At 43.9% G+C, this 22,943-nt stretch overlaps 1 protein-coding gene across 7 annotated transcripts; it reads left to right on the top strand.

Moving 5' to 3' along the window:
- Window positions 1–2,012: 2,012 nt before the first annotated feature.
- On the top strand, window positions 2,013–21,532 carry LOC120027122 (integrator complex subunit 3-like). 7 transcript variants are annotated; one of them, XM_038971964.1, is made up of 29 exons: window positions 2,013–2,322; window positions 3,034–3,117; window positions 4,052–4,135; window positions 5,617–5,730; window positions 5,864–5,948; window positions 6,124–6,190; window positions 6,628–6,769; window positions 7,058–7,187; window positions 7,286–7,383; window positions 8,842–9,033; window positions 9,255–9,342; window positions 9,607–9,686; window positions 11,462–11,553; window positions 11,803–11,921; window positions 12,587–12,721; window positions 13,232–13,364; window positions 14,472–14,526; window positions 14,679–14,782; window positions 14,914–15,078; window positions 15,414–15,594; window positions 17,273–17,341; window positions 17,458–17,533; window positions 17,673–17,786; window positions 18,628–18,676; window positions 18,767–18,934; window positions 19,589–19,689; window positions 19,845–19,917; window positions 20,086–20,242; window positions 20,517–21,532. In XM_038971964.1, exons 1-29 carry the CDS (start codon window positions 2,239–2,241, stop codon window positions 20,592–20,594), a joined length of 3,117 nt encoding a protein of 1,038 aa, XP_038827892.1. In that variant the 5' UTR covers window positions 2,013–2,238; the 3' UTR covers window positions 20,595–21,532. The 7 variants fall into 7 exon arrangements, with proteins under 7 accessions (XP_038827892.1, XP_038827891.1, XP_038827889.1 ...); XM_038971963.1 differs by having other exon boundaries at window positions 11,803–11,933; window positions 12,587–12,709; window positions 20,517–21,531; XM_038971961.1 differs by having other exon boundaries at window positions 11,803–11,933; window positions 20,517–21,531.
- The last annotated feature ends 1,411 nt before the right edge of the window (window positions 21,533–22,943 follow it).

The raw sequence follows: 22,943 nt of genomic DNA, 5'->3' as shown, positions 1-22,943 counted from the left end.
TGAAAAGAAACACTTTGAAGTTTGTAGAAATGTGAAACGAATGTAGGAGAATATAACACACAGATCTGGTAAAAGCTAATACAAAGAAAAAAAAAAAAAAAATCTATTATTTTGTACCAGCATCTTTGAAATGCAAGAGAAAGGCCTTAATGTATTATTCCAGCCCAGGTGCAATTTATATTTTGGCCACTAGATGGCAGCAGTGTATGTGCAACGTTTTAGACTGATCCAATTAACCATTGCATTTCTGTTCAAAATATTGTATCAAGAGTGTCCAAATGTGCCTAATTGGTTTATTAATAACTTTTCAAGTTCATAAATGTACACTCTCCTCAAACAATTGCATTGTATTCTTTCACTGTAATAGCTACTGTAAATTGGACAGTGCAGTTAGATTAACAAGAATTTAAGCTTTCTGCCAATAACAGATATGTCTATGTCCTTGGAAATGTTCTTGTTACGTACAACGCCATGCTAATCACATTAGTGCATATTAGCTCAACCGTCCCGAGGGTGTGACACCGATCTGTAGAGATCCTTAAGTTAAGCTGCGTGGGTCATTTATCTACCATTTCCGTGGCTGGTTTGGTTTCCCTGTAGCTCTCAAAAACTCTAGGCGGCATTCTGCCTTCTCCCCACAGTTTTCAGCGATTAGCTTTGCCCAAGACTGACTTGTGAACTACAATCCCAACGCTGTTTTTAACTTTTAGAAACTTCAATAATCATTGCTTGCGATGCGGCTTTCGAAACATATTGCCCTTAAATTTCATCAGCAAGAAATAATCCTTCAAATGAAAAAGATACACTTACTGTAGCAGTTTTGCATAGATCCATACAGCTACAGATGTGTCCATCTGACGAAACTACACTTCCACTACACTTCCCCAGTTACACTTACACACAGGTGTTTGGAGCATGCTAGATAGCTAATTAGCATAGGTGGTTGTCTCTGTCTTCCATCTGTTTTCCGTAAACAGTAATATGGAGACATGGCCAAGTGGGAACACTAACCTATAAAGGTGTGTAGCAGTGGAGGCTGCTGAGAGTCACAAAAATGGCCAGAACGGAGCAAATGGAATGGCATCGAACTCCTGGAAACCATGTGTTTGATGTATTTGATACCATTCCATTTATTCCGCTCCAGTCATTACCGCAAGCCCGTTCTCCCCAATTAAGGTACCACCAACCTACTGTGGTGTGTAGTAATTTAACCTTTTGTTTTATAAAAATGATTTCTCGCTGATATCAAAGATACGTTCCTTATGTTTTCAAAACAGTACCGCAAGCAATGCGTGTTAATGTTACATCAAGCGTCGGGGCTCTTAACAAAACTCCCCAGTCAGAAGATACTATTGACACTAAAGCATTTAGAGCCTATGAATGGGGTAGTTAGTTTCCCTGTAGATCAGGGATGGGCAACTTTGATGGGTGTGGGTGCCACAAAAAATCTGAACTCATCCTTCAGTCCCCCGCTTGTTCGTTGACATGGGTTGTTGCGCCATCAAGTGGTATAAATATATAGCTAGTAGTTGGCCACAAACTTTTCTTGTCACTCACAAAAGCACATTTACCTTGGAGTAGGCTATATACTATAGGCAGCTATACCTAATATCAACCACGTTACCAACGTTTTGCTTAATGAACTGTAAAATGTATTAATTAGAAGGTAATTGGTCTGAATGCTATTTTTTTTAATTTAGCATGATAAGGAAGAACAATTATCCAGATTGTTTTTCAATGCACACATTTCAATAACAAAAAATCCGATGCGACTTTTCTGTTCTATCCTTACAAAGTGACACAAATGTGTTGATATCAATGCTCGAATCTATTTCTGTTCAAGCTACATCGCTACTCATTTGCCGGTTAACCTCTGCGTTCATTGGTAAACCATTATGTCATTCAAAATAACTAGATCAATGATTGGCTAAAAAAGTGACTACTGCTCCTCCCTTCTGCTAGCTCTGTGAAGGAATACTTCCGCTAGGCCACCATGCCCTCCGGAAGTTAGTTTGTTTTATTCGGACACAGTCGAAAGCACTGGAGTGAGAGTGAAAGGTGGCCAAACCAAGTAAAAAAACACACGGTGTCCGACGAAGAGCGCGTAAAGAGAGTCTAAACAACTGTCTAGTGTTAGAGGCGCTCCATTGATACAAGAAAATAATTTAGAATTTTCCCCGTACCTTAGTGTCTAACCCCTCAAGTCCTCTGGGGCCAGACGAAGCGAGGCGGGAGGTGATGGAGCCTTCACCGGCAAAGGGGAAACCGCAGGGTCGCCTATTGGTGTCCACGACTCTGGACGCAAAAGATGAGCTGGAGGAGGTAGGTTTACTATATAACATATTATATATAAGCGTTGCTATATCATACTAACAGCTGTTAAACCATACAGCACGTAAAAAAAAACATTCACGAATACAAAGACACGGAACCATTTTACAGAATAGCCTCGCCTGCATGTTGCTAGCTATCATTCAGCAAGGCTAGTTCCTAATTCTGAAATGCATTTACTAGTCTAGCATGTGTAGGTTTGCAGCACGTATTTGTGCTTTGTTGACGTGGGTTTAAACAATGGGGAATCCAGCAGAATATAACGTAGCATTTAGTATGCTATTTATGTAAACATATGGATGAGACACGAACCCATGCACATGCGCAAAGGTCATCATACACATGTGAATACAGTACCTTTTCTGACACTACCCTTGTAGTGATTCTTCCCTTAATAAAATCAATGGCCTAATCTCCACACCAGATGGCTTAGACATTTTCATACAGTATGTAGCTAGCTCAATTGACAGAGGCGTCAACACATTCTGTTGTTTGTCTGCTGTTTTTGTGTGTGTGTGATTTCTCAGACTTTTTTTTCTCCCATGGGTGTGAGCCTGCTGTGTTACTCTGTGGCTTTTTGTGTTTTTTGTTGTTGTCCGTCTGTATGCCCACATTATGTGAATTGTGAATGATTAGGCCTATCTACGTTTGTGTGTGTATCTGTTTTTGTGGTTAACATTCTTTTTTGCTTTTGTTCATCAGCGCTTGGAGAGGTGTGTGGGGATCGTCACTTCATTGACAAATGGCCTGTCAGAGCGTGAGGCCAACGATGCCATCACAGCCAATGTGAGTCCCTTGCCCTCTCACTAATAGTCCATCACCATGGGATTGGACACTGCATGCTAGAATGTGCAGTTGAGATGTGGCTACTTGCATGTTTGTATTGAGCCTCAGGATCTACATTACATTAGATGTATAGCATAGGATTGCATTGAATCTAATAGAATGTGACTATGGTCAGACTAATCAGAGTAGGCCTAGTAATTGATCCTTTCTCGTAAACATTTTTTCAATGCCATTTGTAATTGTGAGTAGTTAAAGGACGTAGTACATATGCTTCATAAGCATATTGAGAAGTGTAGGATTATGTACCGTATGCTACCTGTAGGCTAGGCCTTTATGTTGAATTGAATAGGTTCAAGTGACATGAATCCCTGATATGGCTAAAGCTTCCAATGTCAACACAATGATAAGCAGGTTGATGTTTATTGTCAGGAATCTTGACCTGGAGGCAGAACTGAGCAATTTCTGCTAGATGGTACCTACACACTGAAGATGGCTGCGATGCCGAAACCTCTGTGTACGCTATCCCTGATGCAGCGAATATATATTTTTTTTTATGAAGTAAGCTTTATGCGACTTCTTTTTGAGTGAGGACAGATGACACATTTTGTTTGTCTGAAATCACAGGTTTTACGCACTAGCCAAGCTTCTGGGAGAGCACATGGTCCCCTTTCGACCAGCTGCAAAGTGAAAATGTCTATATTGTCTTATTTAAGGTTAGGGTTAGGCATTAAGGTTAGCAGTGTGATTTAAGGTTAGTTTTAAAATCAGATTTTATGACATTGTAGCTGTGTCAGATAGTGGCCACTGCAAAACTGCCACCAGGGCCAGATTCATGACAATATATGCCAACCTGACCCATTATAATGGAGGCTACAGCCATATCATGGGTAGGTTAAATGGCACGGTACATTGTCATATTCTCCTAATCCTCCAGGTGTGTAAGGGCCCCCAGCAGCACGAGGAGGTGTGTCTGGGACTCTTTGCTCTGCTGCTCACCGAGCCTCCACAGGCACAGAGGGTAAGGCATTGTTACTACGTTATCCTTATCAGCATTATCATACGTCACATCATTATTATACACATTATCATTTCATATGATCATTGAGGTTGCCAATTCAGTCTAAGATCTGTACCTTCGTTATTGCATTTTCAAAATACCCTGGAATAGCTTTATTGTTAGCCGGCAGTCAAAAGCCAATTCTGGGAGACTCCGGGTCAAACCAAGAGGGTCGGAAAGCCCTCATTATCATGGCACCATTGATTGCATTCATTATACACACACCAAACGTTTGAATTAGCTTACATAGTGATTCTTGAGAGTGCACTAAAAATTGTGTGCTGTTATCCACACTTATGCCCAGCATGTAATTCCAACCCTAATACCTCAAATATTTTAGGCTCCTTGATATGAATGGAATTATACGCTCTACATACTCCACAACCCAATCTGTACATCACATACGCTGCAAACACTTCACAAACGTTCATGCTATACTCTGAAGCTTCACTGTTCTTATCAATATTGACACATTTTGCATTTATGGCTCTCACGCGAACAGAACACACACACAGTACAGACACTCATATTTATTACACACACAACACTATAACAACACACACTGCAGCCTCCAAAACCACTGTGTGTGACCACCAGTATCACACACACTTGATACACATCTCATTTCCTCAACCCCCTAACACCGGTATTATAAACACACACCTTCAGACTGTATATGATCAGTATACCTTGTGATGACACATCAACATTTCCACCATAAGATAATATGGAATGGGACAGTTAGGGCCTTTATGAATTACGACTTGGGGAAATCAATAAGAATAATTTCACCATTCTTGAAATAATGTGCCCGAGTCTGGTGTAGTGTTTAGCCCTACAGACTCCGGAGCACATATACCCCTGGCGCTTTGGGTACGAATCCTCTCACCCCTTCTTGTCTCTCTTCCTCTGTATCTGTCTCCCCTCTGCATTCTGACTTTCACTGTCCATAAAATTAAAATAAAAGAATGGTCAACTTCTATAATATTCCTGTGGCCTCTCTAAATCCTTGTCACCTGAACATGCTTGTCTGGGTGCTCAATTTAATTGAATCCACATTACACTATTTATGCAGTAGGCCCTATTGGGGCACAAACCTGTTAATTATCACACTATGTTGTATGGACACTGTACAGTATGTCCATATGCTGCAAAGCAAATTAGCCTTTGGTCATAATAAAGACTTACATATTCTCTACTTTACTATATTCTACTTAAGCAATAAGCCCCGAGGAGGTGTAGTATATGGCCATATATCACAAACCCCCAAGGTGCCTTATTGCTATTATAACCTGGTTACCAACATAATTAGAGCTGTAAAAATAAATGTTTTGTCATACCCGTGGTATACGGTCTGATATACCACGGCTGTCAGCCAATCAGCATTCAGGGCTCGACCCACCCAGTTTCTAATCTACTATATTTGACTCTACTCTCCACAGTGCTACAGAGACCTCACCCTGGTGAATAGGGATGGCATGAACGTGATCCTGATCAAGATCAACCAGATCCTCATGGAAAAGTTCCTCAAGCTGCAGGACGTGTGCCGCACACAGGTCAACAGTTTGTCTCTGTGTAGAAAAGGCAGAAACCGTTTCCGTGCTCTCAATACAGTTAGCTTTATTGACACAATCCACATGTGGATGTTTTCTCATGAGTAAGTGATTGACTAACGATCTCTCCCTTCAGTTGGTGTGGTTGGTGAGGGAGCTGGTGAAGAGTGGCGTGATCGGCGCGGACGGCGTCCTCATGACCCTTATGAAGCAGATCGCAGGTCAGTCCATTCACCATGTTTACCGTTGGTTTCACTGTTTTGAGTAGCGTCTTGTTTCACCGTTCCTTTCGCGTCTAAATTGTGTCAAGACAAAATGGCTTCCTCACCTTTTGTCTATAGTCTCTGTGTAGGTTTGCTTGATTGAGCATCTCTGGCTTTTTTTTCCTGTGTCCAGGAGGAGACATCACCAGTAAGAACCTGTGGCTGGCTGAGAATGTTCTGGACATACTGCTGGATCAAAGGTGTGTTGGAGAGCGATCAACAGGAAACACTCTTTCACTCCATTATTGTCATGCAATAAAAGTCAAACTGGTTCAAAAGGCAAAAAACGTATCACACACAATTATTATTATTTTTAAATATGTCATGCATTGAAGTAGGCTCACAATACATGAGAAGGGCTTACCAATAAAAACTGCCAAAATAAGTGATTCCTCTTGAGTGCGCCAACTCCTTTCTGGCTCATATTAGCACTTTGGGAGTTTTACTTCGTATGCTCTTCTTGTGATTTTTGTCATTGTTGTTAAGCACCCCTCCTTTCCTTGGTTCGCTGAAGCGTGAAGGCCCGCCTGAACTCTAGGCTTATAACACACTCACACTTTTGGACTCGTTTGGTTTAGCGCACAACAGTCTCTCTACAAGAACTACAATCGTCTCTTGTCTCTTCGTCGTCTCTCAGGGAGTGGGTGCTGAAGAGTGGCATGCTGATAGCCATGTCCGTGTACACCTACCTGCGCCTCATCGTGGACCACGGCACCCCGGCACTGCTGGTCCTCAGACAGAAGGAGGTTGACTTGTGTATCGGCCTGCTCCGAGAGAAGGTGAGGGAGGAGAGGAATGAAGGAGGGAATGATGTAATGGCATAAGTGAGGTAAGGAGAAGAGCAATATAGTGAGGGAGGAGTAGATTTGGAGCGAAGATGCGTATGGAGTCTTGAGGACAGATGAGAAAGAAGATTTGTTTCGTATCGTATATGCCCAAGAACACAGACAAACGTATTATACTGTATCTCGGTTTGACAATGGGGAATTTCCACACAGCAATTCAATAATTGAATGAGTAATGACATATTCCCCTCTTTCTCTCTCCTCCCCCTCATCCCTGTCTAGTTTATGGAGTGTTTTATCATTGGGAGAGACCTGGTGCGTCTGCTGCAGATCGTGGCCCGGATCCCGGAGATGGAGCTACTGTGGAAAGATCTGCTCCACAACCCCCAGGCCCTCAGCCCTCAGTTCACTGGTAAGGGTAAGAGAGTGTCGTTAAGCAGGGGTGGGTCTGTGTGTGTGTGTGTGTGTGAGACCCGTGGCTCAGTTCTAACTCTCTCTCTGGTTCTATAGGTTTGCTGCAGCTCCTGACCGCTCGCACATCCCGCAAGTTCCTGGCTTGTCGCCTCACACCAGACATGGAGACCAAACTGCTCTTCATGACCTCCAGGGTAAACACACACACACACTACAACACATCTCAGGACAGTACACACTACAACACATCTCAGGACAGTACACACAAACACTACAACACATCTCAGGACAGTACACACACACACACACACACACACACTACAACACATCTCAGGACAGTATACACACACACACACACACACACACACACACACACACACTACAACACATCTCAGGACAGTATACACACACACACACACACACACACACACACACACACACACACACACACACACACTACAACACATCTCACGACGGTACACACACACTACAACACATCTCAGGACGGTACACACACACACACACTACAACACATCTCAGGACGGTACACACACACACACACACACACACACACACTACAAAACATCTCAGGACGGTACACACACACACACACACACACACACTACAACACATCTCAGGACGACACACACACACACACACTACATCTCAGGACGGTACACACACACACACACTACAACACATCTCAGGACGGTACACACACACACACACTACAACACATCTCAGGACGGTACACACACACACACACTACAACACATCTCAGGACGGTACACACACACACTACAACACATCTCAGGACGGTACACACACACACACACTACAACACATCTCAGGACGGTACATACACACACTACAACACATCTCATGACGGTACACACACACACACACACACACTACAACACGTCTCAGGACGGTACACACACACACACACACACACACACTACAACACATCTCACGACGGTACACACACACACACTACAACACATCTCACGACGGTACACACACACACACTACAACACATCTCAGGACGGTACACACACACACACTACAACACATCTCAGGACGGTACACACACACACACACACACACACACACACTACAAAACATCTCAGGACGGTACACACACACACACACACACACACTACAACACATCTCAGGACGACACACACACACACACACTACAACACATCTCAGGACGGTACACACACACACACACTACAACACATCTCAGGACGGTACACACACACACACACTACAACACATCTCAGGACGGTACACACACACACACACTACAACACATCTCAGGACGGTACACACACACACACACTACAACACATCTCAGGACGGTACACACACACACACACTACAACACATCTCAGGACGGTACACACACACACACACTACAACACATCTCAGGACGGTACACACACACACTACAACACATCTCAGGACGGTACACACACACACACACTACAACACATCTCAGGACGGTACACACACACACACACACACACTACAACACGTCTCAGGACGGTACACACACACACACACACACACACACTACAACACATCTCATGACGGTACACAAAGTACATGCACATACACATTCCTTTATGCCTATCCTCTCTCTGTAGGTGCGTTTTGGCCAGCAGAAGCGCTACCAGGACTGGTTCCAGAGACAGTACCTGTCCACGGCAGAGAGCCAGTCGCTGCGCTGCGACCTGATTCGCTACATCTGCGGCGTGGTGCACCCATCCAATGATGTGCTGAGCTCTGACATCCTGCCCCGCTGGGCTATCATTGGCTGGCTGCTCACCACCTGCACGGTAAGGGGCAGGGCAAAGATTGGTTATAACTTTAAGGCACTTTAATGCAAAGATGGGTAATGATTTATTTTATAGTAGGCCCAAGATTATTTTCTGTCTAATGTAGTAAACAATAAAGCTTTTTGAATTGACCTCGTATTTACAACTATTTACCCATACAGATAATTGTAAAATAGTAATTACATTGAAATATTTAAATGTTTTATTACTTGCGTCTTTAGTCTAACGTGGCGGCCTCGAATGCCAAGCTTGCCCTGTTCTACGACTGGCTCTTCTTCAGCCCAGAGAAGGACAGCATCATGAACATAGGTAAGACGGGGGAACAGAAAACACTACCTGTATCTCTTCATGTGTAGAGTAAGGGACCAATGTGCTCAACTAAATGTTTAGAAGTAGGGAAAACATGTGGGTGTTGGGTTAGTGGTATATTAGAATAACGAGTAAACTGGAACAGAGGTTACAGGATGGACGCATTTCTGCCATCACCTTCTCTATCCACCACAGTATGCACTTTTGTCTCTTTCTCTTTTCATGGTTTACCCATCCGTTCTCTCTTCCCACTCCCTCTTTCAGAGCCGGCCATCTTAGTGATGCACCACTCCATGAAGCCTCATCCAGCCATCACTGCCACTCTCCTGGACTTCATGTGTCGGGTGAGTGGATGCACACATTACACAACGGAGCTGATTCAGATCACTTAACTGTGGTGAATGTACCACTTTTTTAGCTATTCAAAGTGGAATAGACTTGTGCTTCATGCTCAGTGTGTTAGCGAAGCATTAGAGTGCGAAGAGATGTTTTGACATTTCCTGCTGTATTCACTAGAGGTCGGCCGATTAATCGGAATGGCTGATTAATTAGGGCCGATTTCAAGTTTTCATAACAATCGGTAATCTGCATTTTTGGACACCGATCATGGCCGATTACATTGCACTCCATGAGGAGACTGCGTGGCAGACTGACTACCTGTTATGCGAGTGCAGCAAGGAGCCAAGGTAAGGTGCTAGCTAGCATTAAACGTATCTTATAAAAAACAATCAATCTTAATAACATAATCACTAGTTAACTACACATGGTTGATGATATTACTAGTTTATCTAGCTTGTCCTGCGTTGCATATAATCGATGCGGTGTCTGTTAATTTATAATTGAATCACAGCCTACTTCGCCAAACGGGTGATTTAACAAGCGCATTCGCAAAAAAAGCACTGTCGTTGCACCAATGTGTACCTAACCATAAACATCAACGCCTTTCTTAAAATCAATACACAAGTATATATTTTTAAACCTGCATATTTAGTTAATATTGCCTGCTAGTATGAATTTCCTATAACTAGGGAAATTGTGTCACTTCTCTTGCGTTCTGTGCAACTGAGTCGGGGTATATGTAGCAGTTTGGGCCGCCTGGCTCGTTGCGAACTGTGTGAAGACCATTTTTTCCTAACAAAGACAGCCTACTTCGCCAAACGGGTGATTTAACAAGCGCATTCGTGAAAAAAGCACTGTCGTTGCACCAATGTGTACCTAACCATAAACATCAATGCCTTTCTTAAAATCAATACACAGAAGTATATTTTTTTAAACCTGCATATTTTTTTATTTTTTTATTCATGCTAGCAGGCAATATTGAACTAGGGAAATTGTGTCACTTCTCTTGCGTTCATTGCATGCAGAGTCAGGGTATATGCAACAGTTTGGGCCGCCTGGCTCGTTGCAAACTAATTTGCCAGAATTTTACGTAATTATAACATAACATTGAAGGTTGTGCAATGTAACAGGAATATTTAGACTTATGGATGCCATCCGTTAGATAAAATACGGAACGGTTCCGTATTTCACTGAAAGAATAAATGTTTTGTTTTCGAAATGATAGTTTCCGGATTTGACCATATTAATGACCTACGGCTTGTATTTCTGTGTGTTATTATATTATAATTAAGTCTATGATTTGATAGTGCAGTCTGACTGAGCGGTGGTAGGCAGCAGCATGCTCGTAAGCATTCATTCAAACAGCACTTTCCTGCGTTTGCCAGCAGCTCAACTCCCGAGATTAGGCTGGCAATACTAAAGTACCTATTAGAACATTCAATAGTCAAAGGTATATGAAATACAAATCAGTATTGGCTTTTTTTGGTCCTCCAATAATCGGTATCGGCGTTGAAAAATCATAATCGGTCGACCTCTAGTATTCACCCGTTTTGTCTGACTTGGGAAGCGAGTGGTACATTTACAGCAGTGAGGAAGTTTAATGATAACTTTCATTTGTGTTAGTTGTGCCATGCTTTAGAGAAGTTGTGTGGTATTTTGGCGTTCTCGCAGATGTTTGACTCATCTCGTTTTTTGACTCTCTCTTGCCTTTTGACTCTCTTGCCTTCAACGGATCCTACTCTGTTTTGCTCTCTTCCCCCCCCCTCTTGCTCCCTCACAGATCATCCCTCACTTTTTCCCCCCTCTGGAGGGGCAGGTGCGGCAGGGTGTCTTCAACTCTCTCACCTTCATCATGGAGAAAAGAGTGCTGGCGTGAGTCTTTCTCTCTCACACGCACACATTCATGCACCCACCATCGCCATCCATCATGGGATATATTTGACCTTGGACACTGTTGTACATTAAAATAACATATTTAAATTGAACCTCTGCAGATTTTACATTTTTGATCAAGTGATTTTGGTATCGTCAGTGATTTTGTTATTTTATTACATTTTATGTCAGTGAATCTTCATCGCCCTTATTTGAAGCCCCTAATCTGTCTGTATTTTGCTCCCTCAGTCATCTAGCTCCTCTGTTTGACAACCCCAAACTGGACCGGGAGCTGCGCTCCATGCTGAGGGAACGCTTCGCAGAGTTCTGCAGTTCCCCCTCACCCCCCACCGAGGGAAGAGATGAAGGTGCAAATGAAAGTAATTCAACTTTTATTTGTTAACATGAATGAATGAATGAACACTGTTGGTGGTCCTTGAAGAGGACTTTCTTTACACGACTCACTACAGTTACTCACATGCAAAAGAAACATTCCTTCTCTTCAACCATCCTCCCCCAGACGTGCACAATAACACCCAAAGAAATTTGATGGAGGGAATTGGAAAGAAGCAACCTTTTTGAATCATGCTTCATGGTATAATTTGTAGAGTTGAAACTAGCCTATATCGAGTAACCGTAGGGAAACTAGGGAAGCACTAGTCCAAGAGCAGAGGCTGTCATGTGTCAACTGGAAGTGGCTTTGGATAAACGTGTCTGCTGAATGTTCCATCTAGAAAAGGAACCCTAAAGTAGAGCAGGAAAGTAAAGCGTTTTCAATTCAATACGGCTTTATTGAATTGCATTGAGGTGCAACTAACAGTTAACTTAAGTTGTCCCGCTAAATATTGGATGATTAAATCATTTTGTTTTTGAAGTACTTTGAAATAGGTTAACCAGGACAATAATATGCAGGTGTTTTAAATGTGTATGCATTTTTGGAAGGGTATTATTCCAGTGTTGCCTTTATTTGAGAACCTTCTGTGTTTGCTTGCCTCTACTTTACAATGTCGTCTGATCACTTTTTGCTCCTCAGTGAAAATGGAGGAGTCTGTTTCCTTGGAGATGGACAATCATGTTCTGCTTGACAAGGAGGATGGTTGCTACGACAACACGGAGGCTGCCTTCAGCGACGATGAGGAGGAGGTTAACAACAAGGGTGAGGGTGAGGGTGAGGAAGGACACATTTTATTACTCCACTCAACACAGATACTAGATAATGTTAGAACCATGTTAACATTGAACTACACCAGACTCAACACTTAAATGGGTACAATATATTCTGCTGCATTTTATACCAAACGAGCATTATCTAGCTTGCTCTCAAATCTGTCTGACCTTGCCAACTCCTATGGGTGACAATGACCATAGGAGTTGGATAGACAACACAAACAAATCTAGGACCAGGCCTATCACAAGCATCATCTCAACTCAGATTATCACCACGTTAGATTGGTTTTGCCTTCAATAGATGAAGCCCTCTTTTAACATAGATGAACCTTACTGCCTTAACACTGATTTTAGCTTAGATGAAGCCAAATCAGAAACTTGCATGTGAAAACAATTTAGAAACTCATAGTCCAATTCAAAAGACTGGAAACATATTAGGGCCTCACTCTCACTCTGCTTCGTAGTCATCCACATCAAGTCATTGGCTGACCTCTCATTTTGGTTATTACAGGCAATAAAAAGCGTGAGTTCAGATTCCACCCAATCAAAGAGGCCATTATTGAGGAGCCCGCTGACATCACTCCCTACGTGGATCAGTTGGACGACACGATGAAGGAGAAGGTGTTGCAGTTACAGAAAGGAAGGTTAGTAGAGTGGATGTGACTGGACATTTATTTGTCTAACAAACACACTCACTCGATTAAATTCAATTAGCCTTATTGGCATAAGACATTGCCAAAGCCAACATCAGTGAACGTGACAAGAGTTGGAGAAGGCCCTAAAAATTGTCAAAGACCCCAGCCACCCCAGTCATAGACTGTTCTCTCTACTACCGCATGGCAAGCGGTACCGGAGTGCCAAGTCTAGGACAAAAAGGCTTCTCAACAGTTTTTACCCCCAAGCCATAAGACTCCTGAACAGGTAATCAAATGGCTACCCGGACAATTTGCATTGTGTGCCCCCCCAACCCCTCTTTTTACGCTGCTGCTACTCTCTGTTTATCATATATGCATTGTCACTTTAACTATACATTCATGTACATACTACCTCAATTGGGCCGACCAACCAGTGCTCACGCACATTGGCTAACCGGGCTATCTGCATTGTGTCCCGCCACCCACCATCCCCTCTTTTACGCTACTGCTACTCTCTGTTCATCTTATATGCATAGTCACTTTAACCATATCTACATGTACATACTACCTCAATCAGCCTGACTAACTGGTGTCTGTATGTAGCCTCGCTACTTTTATAGCCTCGCTACTGTATATAGCCTGTCTTTTTACTGTTGTTTTATTTCTTAACTTACCTATTGTTCACCTAACACCTTTTTTGCACCATTGGTTAGAGCCTGTAAGTAAGCATTTCACTGTAAGGTCTACACCTGTTGTATTCGGCGCACGTGACAAATAAACTTTGATTTGATTTGGTCCCTGCTTTACCCATTCACAGTGGTAACGTGTAGATCTGTATGGATTGGAGGGATGTTGACAATAATGCCATTAGCTCCGCTCCTCTGCCTAGCTCACGAGTAGGTTGGCTGCTTTCGGCCATTTTGCTTCCTTTGATTTGGAGAGCCACTTTCGTACTTCATCTCTCAGCCCCCCCCAAATCACTCACCCATTCACTCCCATTGCTGTCAATTGTTCTCATTGCTGATTGCAACAACATTGCTGATTTTAGAAGTGGAAATCTTATTCGAAATGAGCTCTTCAATAATTATTTCCTTTCCCCATCTCCCCCTCCAACAGTGACACAGAGGCACATTGTGAAGTCATGCAGGAGATAGTGGACCTGATCCTGGAGGTGAGTCAGCAAAAAAATATATAACATTGGTTAAATACATATATTTATTTGGGTAATCGTATATCTTGTGGGGGAAATGGGAATTCTCTGTGGTTTATTGATGTTCCCTTTCTGTCTCTCCTCCCTTGTTTCGCTTGTTCTCTCTCTCTCAGGAGGACTTTGACTCCGAGCAGATGTCCACTCTGGCCTCCTGTCTGGCTGAGCTCTTCAAGGGCCACTTCAGAGGAGACGTACTGCCTGACGACATCACAGAAGAGTAAGTTAATGTGCGCCTTCTGATGGCGTCAACAGGGGGTAAGACGGGACGTCTGTCTGTGCCGTGCATTTGTGTATACATGCGAAAAAAGACGAAGTCTATAGAATATTAACTTTGTTGTGTGTTCCCAGGTCGCTGGAGGAGTCTGTGTGTAAGCCTGTGTGCCTGGTGTTCAGGAACCTGTGTCAGATGCAGGAGGACAACAGTGGCTTCTCAGTGCTGCTGGAGATGCTGGCGGAGCTCTACCAGAAACAGCCCAAGATCGGCTATCACCTGCTTTACTACCTCAAGGCCAGGTGAAGGGACTGGGTCCACCACACTGCTTAGCATTAGCAAGGAATGGGAGCCATTGGTTTCAAGGAGGCTGAGGGAGTAGTGGGTTAGACATTTTGCTGTCCGCTAGAAATGATTGTCTCCTTTCTTACAACCGTCCACTGTTTTAGTTTCTCTAATGCTGCTGGTAACGTTCTTTCTACATTGATAAAGCAGTCATTGGAGACATGAGCCTGGACACATTTTTGCCCTCGCACTGCTCTGTTGGTTTAACATCACTTGATCTAACGTTGTTGTACCATTGTTGCAGCATAGCTGTAACCTAGTTCTAACGTTGTAACATCGTCTCCCACCACAGTAAAGCAGCGATGGGGAAGATGAGTCTGTACGAGTCGTTTGCCCAGGCCACAGCGCTGGGAGACCTGCACACCTGTCTCATGATGGACATGAAGGCCTGCCAGGAGGACGACATCAGGCTGCTCTGCTATCTCACACCATCCATCTACACTGAGGTACACACAAACTTCTTCTACAACAAGGTACACACAAACTTCATCTACGTCGAGGTACACACAAACACACCATCTACGCCGAGGTACACACAAACACTCCATCTACGCCGAGGTACACACAAACACTCCATCTACGCCGAGGTACACACAAACACTCCATCTACGCCGAGGTACACACAAACACACCATCTACGCCGAGGTACACACAAACACACCATCTACGCCGAGGTACACACAAACACACCATCTACGCCGAGGTACACACAAACACACCATCTACGCCGAGGTACACACAAACACTCCATCTACGCCGAGGTGCACACAAACACTCCATCTACGCCGAGGTACACACAAACACACCATCTACGCCGAGGTGCACACAAACACACCATCTACGCCGAGGTGCACACAAACACTCCATCTACGCCGAGGTACACACAAACACTCCATCTACGCCGAGGTACACACAAACACTCCATCTACGCCGAGGTACACACAAACACACCATCTACGCCGAGGTACACACAAACACACCATCTACGCCGAGGTACACACAAACACACCATCTACGCCGAGGTACACACAAACACACCATCTACGCCGAGGTACACACAAACACACCATCTACGCCGAGGTACACACAAACACACCATCTACGCCGAGGTACACACAAACACACCATCTACGCCGAGGTACACACAAACACACCATCTACGCCGAGGTACACACAAACACACCATCTACGCCGAGGTACACACAAGCACTCCATCTACGTCGAGGTACACACAAACACTCCATCTACGCCGAGGTACACACAAACACTCCATCTACGCCGAGGTACACACAAACACTCCATCTACGTCGAGGTACACACAAACACTCCATCTACGTCGAGGTACACACAAACACACCATCTACGTCGAGGTACACACAAACACTCCATCTACGCCGAGGTACACACAAACACTCCATCTACGCCGAGGTACACACAAACACACCATCTACGCCGAGGTACACACAAACACTCCATCTACGCCGAGGTACACACAAACACACCATCTACGCCGAGGTACACACAAACACACCATCTACGCCGAGGTACACACAAACACACCATCTACGCCGAGGTACAAACACACACACAGACACCATCTACAGTGCCTTGAGAAAGTATTCACACCCCTTGACTTTTTCCACATTTTGTTGTTAGATTGAATTTAAAATGGATTAAATTGAGATGTTGTGTCACTGATCTACACACAATACCCCATAATGTCAAAGTGGAATCATGGTTTTAGAAATGTTTACAAATGAATTACAAATGAAAAGTTGAAATGTCTTGAGTCAATAAGTATTCAACCCTTTTGTTATGGCAATCCTAAATAAATTCAGGTGTAAAAATATAAAAATATTGTACAATCCAGGTGTGCAAAGCTCTTAGAGACTTGTAATCGCTGCCAAAGGTGATTTTAACATGTATTGACTCGGGTTTGAATACTTATCTAATCAAGATATATTAGTGTTTTATTTTCCATTTAAAAAATGTACAATGTTAGGATTTTTCTTCCGCTTTGTGTAGATTGTTGACAAAAAATGACCTCCGTTTTAATCCTACTTTGTAACACAACAACATGTGGAAAAGGTCAAGGGGTGTGAGTACTGAAGGCACCGTGACACTGTTTATATCTCCCTCCTCTCTCTGTAGTTCCCAGATGAGACATTGCGCAGTGGAGAGCTACTCAACATGATTGTAGCAGTCATCGATTCAACACAGGTCATTTATCCACACTCACACAAAAATATACAATACTGCATAGTATTTTTTTGCCTCAACCCTCCCATTTCACCCCCCCCCCCCCCCCCCCCCCCAACTCTTTTTTTCTCTTTCAGCTTCAGGAGCTGATGTGTCACGTGATGATTGGCAATCTGGTGATGTTCCGCAAGGACTCTGTCCTCAATATCCTCAGTGAGTCACCTATAACGTCAGACACACACACACCCCAAACACACACAGAGACACACAAACTGAGAGAACCAGATTCATAGTGCGTGTGTATGAACTGTGTGCTTGTCTCACTGTATGACATATTGTCTCTGCTCTACAGTCCAGTCTCTGGAATGGGAGACGTTTGAGCAGTACAGTGCCTGGCAGCTCTTCCTGGCCCACAGCATTCCACTGGAGACCATTATCCCCATCCTGCAGCACCTCAAGTACAAAGGTGAGGTACACACAATGGCCTAGATAGACACTGCTCTCCGCTATTAGCTAAATCGCTAAGACTGTTGACCCCTTCAACAGTGCCATTGTCGTTTTTTGTTTGGTACACATCCCTGCGTCCCCACCATCACACAATTACTGTTTATGCAATCCAAAAATGTTCCATTATTAGTTGCAATCTGGGTCAGGTGGGTATAATTTGAAAGCCTATTCTATTGCCAACGTGGCTATCTAAGTTATAAAATATGGTCTTACAGTGTTAGGCTTTCAAAAGGCAGAGTGTAATTAAGACAGAGTGTAATTCTGGTGCGCATAGAATTAAGTCGTGACTGCATTCAAGTGTATGTTCCGTGGCTAATTTTCTTCACAAATACAACAAAGGCTCATTCTGTTCAGGACAACCCAGGGTATAACACATGTCATCCGGTGAGTCAAACATAGCAATTGTAAACGTTGATACTGTAAATTACATTAGTTTTCTAATATGGAAATGTGAAGTGCCCATTTGGACTCACAGGTGCATTTCCCTCACTCAGACAACACATGTGCAAAAGTAGCCCATTTGGAGCGGGAGCACGCATCTTTTGTACTCAAGTTTATAACGGTTGTCAGTCAAAACACACAGCGCTGGGAAGTGGAGAACCTGTGTTCTGACATCCATGTATAGCATGTTGACTGTACAGCTTCTGCGTTCTAAATTAGGCACTTATCAATGACAAAATGTGAATATTTGGGCTGGGTATGCTATTGACCTTCACTAAAATTAGTTAATGGTTCTACACTGTTCTTTCCTGGTATTACCACTGGCATAATATTCTTACGTTGTACCTCTTCCTGTCCAGAACACCCAGAAGCACTCTCCTGTTTGCTGTTGCAACTACGCAGGGAAAAGTAAGCTATATTTACAGGTACATACTGTATCTCTGCAAATTAATACAGTGGCATCGGTACTGATCCCTGTGGTGCTCCTTCCCCCTTTAGACCCAGTGGTGAGATGGTGAAGATGGTGCTGAGTCGGCCCTGCCACCCGGAGGACCAGTTCACCACCAGTATCCTGCGCCACTGGGCGGCCAAGCACGACGACGTCCTGGGGGAACACATCAAGGCCCTGCTCATCAAGAACAACAACATGCCACGCAAACGCCAGAGGTGACTACGAGTCTACCACTTTCACTTTTTAAGGAGATGGAGTTTTTACCTTCATCTTAATAGTTTTCTTTACCTCCAGAGAAGGTCTTTGATGACTTGTTGCATCAATCCACTGTTTGGATATTGCTAATGTCGGCATCCAATTGGTTCACGCTTCATAAACGCTTCATAAACATCGCTCACACACACACTTCAATTCAACTTCTAGCACAACAATATCAGTCCAGAAGATCTGTGTTCGACTTAGTTCTGTCTAAAGATTTTTCATTCTGTTGCCAACGATTTTAAGTCCCAAGTTTTCATACTCGCATTCCATGCATTGTTTACTTCACAGTGCTTTCCGTATCTCTCTTGGTAAGAAAAACCATTGATTGGTGTGAAAGTCCGGAAATCTGTAACTGAAGAGACACACGTGGGTTTAAAGGCTTCAGCGTTGTGTTCTAATGGTCCTGGTCATTGATTTTGAGCTTTTGTTGGTTTTGACTGCACTGCAGATGGCCTGCCTGATCACCCATGGTCTTGATTATTAGTTGAATCGGTCGTTTAAATGCTGGGCTTGAACAAAAGCCTGCACACTGTGTTGGTGACCGATAGGTTAAATCCTGGTAACAAGAGTATAAGGAAAGACTGTTATTGTATGTGTGTGTCTCCCAGTCTGCGCAGCTCCAGCAGTAAACTGGCCCAGCTGACCCTGGAACAGATCCTGGAGCACATGGACAACCTGAGGCTCAACCTCAGCAACACCAAGAACAGCTGTGAGTCTCTCACACACTGTTTTACTATTCTAAAACACACACATCTGTTCTGCAATAGCAGCAAACTAACACCACATCATACACCTACCTCAGTGTCCCCCAAACATGCCTCTAACCCAGTGAACTCTGACCCTACTCTGTCTGTGGGTCCCCAGTCTTCACACAGACGCCCATCCTGCAGGCACTGCAGCATGTCCAGGCCAGCTGTGACGAGGCCCACAAGATGAGGTGAGACCCCAGACTCTCACTGTCCTCAGGGGATCATTTCAAGCTACTATGACTGCACTGAGATACTCTGTATTCTTATTACACACAGTTCCCTAGGCGTGTCTTATAGTGGTTTAACAGTATGACAGGATTGTAAATGTGTCCCTCCTTTCTGTCTCTGCCTCTCAGATTCAGCGACCTCTTTTCATTGGCCGAGGAGTACGAAGAGCCCTCCTCCAAGCCTCCCAAGTCACGGCGCAAGGCCCCCGCCTCCTCCCCGCGGTCGCGTAAGGGAGCGGCCACCCCTGTGAGCAACGAGGAAGAGAGCGCGTCTAGCAGTGCCTCGGTAGGTCTTCCTACGGCAACTTCCTTTTTAATAGAAGCTGCGTTAAGATGAGCCTTACATAGCCCCATACCCTTGTTCACTCCAGAACCAGGATTAGATTTAGGTTTTGATAATTGCTAATTAACAGAAGCTACGCTGTTAATCAGGAACTATTTTGTGCCTCCCTCAGCTGTGTCACTATAATTTGTTTTATTTTAAGCTTTCCTGGTTTCAGAAGCTATTTCTGTCTCCACTTGTTCCTCCAACGTCCTTTTTATTTCCACCCCTACTCCAGGAGGAAGAGGACTCCAAACCCAAAGCCCCCAAGAGGAAGAGGAAAGGCTCATCTGCGGTGGCCTCGGACAGCGACTGACAGCCCCACAACCAACCCGCTCCCACCTGTCATAGTGACATCCCTGTAGACAGGACCGTCAGCCAACCAGCTTCTCCAAACCACTGAGGAAACCCCGCCCCCAGAGACACTCAACAAGAGGGGTCGGGGCTCCTCCGCGTGGACTCTAGTGCTACTGGCCGGAGCCATGGAGACACTCGACCTCACCTCTCACTGGTCATTGGCTGCTTTGTGTCAGTTGGTCTGGCTGGATTGGTCAGGGGGAGCATTCCGAGGGGAAATGCCAGTCGCTGTGGCACAGACTGACAGAAGTACTGTTACGAGAGGGATATCTATATCCTTGAGGAAATGATTACATGACTAGACTGGATGTCTGGCGGGTAAATGTGTTGCTCTATTGTCACTTAGTTGTCCGCCTATCACACTGCACTTAGAGACATCAGACAAAGCATTTTATAAGCCGTGACCATGATGACCGACCAACCAGCAAGACCATCCAGTCCAGGCAATTTTAACAGAGGCACATGTGAAAGGTTTAGGTGATTCCTACCGTTTTGAGGGGGGAAGGGGGGGTGCGAGAGTTGTTGAAGTGAGGAGAAATAGTCACCTTTGTCCCAATCCCAAACCCATAGAGAAAAATGTTCTGCCCCACATCTGAAAAACTCAACGATTGGTTGATTAACATGCCTGTCCCTGTTCACCCTTCATTTCTGATTGGCAAGAAGCGAGACCATGGACACACGCTCTCATTGGATCATTTTAACCACAGATGGTTGGACTGTATGCGAGGTCATAAATAAAGACTGTATGAATGGAGGAGCCAGATGTAGTTGCTGAACTTTTTAATGGAAATGTCTTTCTACTGAACTATTTTCATAAAAAAGATCATAACTATGTTAAATGATTATGATATTAATAATAAAAAAAGGGCTACAAAAAAAAAGAACCAAGTGGTGGAAACATAGTCTTATGTGTTTGACTATTATCTTGACATTAGAGTTTGAATGTTGCGCGTCTATTCGGGCTTATGGTTGTGATTTGACACGCTGAAGCACAGCTCACACAAGTCAATTGTTGTTGTAACACTACCCAGAACAGAGAGGGACTGTCAAAGAGTACAGCAAAGAGCTTCTGCCGCTGCAATAAATGAGTAGCCAAGTGTATCGATAGCTATGGGGTTTTATTCTTAGCAGCTCCTTGTGTCTATTTTAATTTAGAGTAATATTTTGTTTTCTCTGGTCATAGTAACAACATGAATTTGTGCATGTGGCAGATGCGGTGGGGACTCGACTTTCACCATCAGCTGGAAGACTGTCCCATCTCTCTGTTCACTCTAACCGGAGGAAAGTAAGGAGAGAGCAAGGACCGTGAGAGGCAGACCCTCTGCTGCTTTCTTTCCCTCCTCTGAGAATAATGCCATGTTCAAAACAACTGGGGAAATCTCAGACTTACGACTTCACAACTGGGAACTCGGGGGGGGGGGGGGGGGGGGGGGGGGGGGGGGGGGGGGGGGGGGGTACGAGATGCGACTGGGGAAAATCGCTTTAAACGGTCATCCAACTCTGAATTCCAAATCGTAAACTGGCATCTTTCTGGAGCTCCGACTTTCCGACCTGAATATGACGTCATGATTAGACCTCGTTTTCTTTCGAATCCAGAGTTGTTTTGAAAGCATGCAGGTACCATCAGTCCAGTCAATTTATGCTCAGCTGTGCCTCGCAAGTGCTACACCAACGGATCTATTTCGTTATCAAAGGTAGAGTTTTGAAATATATTGTCTGAGAATAACAACATTGGCAGACCTGGCATTTAGCCAATATGTTTGTTGACTCAGAAAAGGTTGGTTACCACTGCTTCAGATTCAAATCCAAGGATAACTAGGTAGAAAATACTACATATGTATCCACTGATAACTGAAATTTAGACTTCATTTATATTTTTCAGTGAAGTAATTAATAACAGGCAAGAAGAACATATTCTTATTTTCAAGTTGTTGTACATAAGGAATATCAAAGCACACGTTGAGATGAATGTGAATGTACAAGATTGAAACATGTACTTTAGTGATAATGCCCGAGAAGCCGGTGTTTGGAGGAAATATTGGCACGGGTGTTAGGCCCGAGACGAAGTGGAGACTGAGAAATGCTGCCTGCCCCTCTCTCGTCCCAACTCCAACACGTTCATTACTATGGGACAGTTGGAGATCGAATTTGAATATTGAAACAGTGTGGCAAATGTCAGAGAGACAGACAGCAATGTTCATACAGATCTCTGCTGTTGAAAACTAAATGTTAGTCTTAAAGAAATGTGAGATCAAGATTATATCTTCCCTGCCTGGGCTGATGACAGTGGATTGCGCAGTCAGATGGA

Source organism: Salvelinus namaycush, chromosome 32 (genome assembly GCF_016432855.1).
Source record: "Salvelinus namaycush isolate Seneca chromosome 32, SaNama_1.0, whole genome shotgun sequence".
In the NCBI taxonomy this organism is placed as follows: domain Eukaryota; kingdom Metazoa; phylum Chordata; class Actinopteri; order Salmoniformes; family Salmonidae; genus Salvelinus; species Salvelinus namaycush.
Note: the sequence above shows the minus strand (reverse complement) of the source record. Positions and strands in the feature narration are given on the sequence as shown.

What these genes read in the sequence shown, in the direction of transcription:
- LOC120027122 (XM_038971961.1), top strand. Translation starts at nt 2,239, where the DNA reads ATGGAGCCTTCACCGGCAAAGGGGAAACCGCAGGGTCGCCTATTGGTG. An exon ending in TGCTCTTCATGACCTCCAGG is followed by an intron (nt 7,384 to 8,841) that starts GTAAACACACAC and finishes CTCTCTCTGTAG; the next exon opens with GTGCGTTTTGGCCAGCAGAA. An exon ending in TTGCAGTTACAGAAAGGAAG is followed by an intron (nt 13,365 to 14,471) that starts GTTAGTAGAGTG and finishes CCCCTCCAACAG; the next exon opens with TGACACAGAGGCACATTGTG.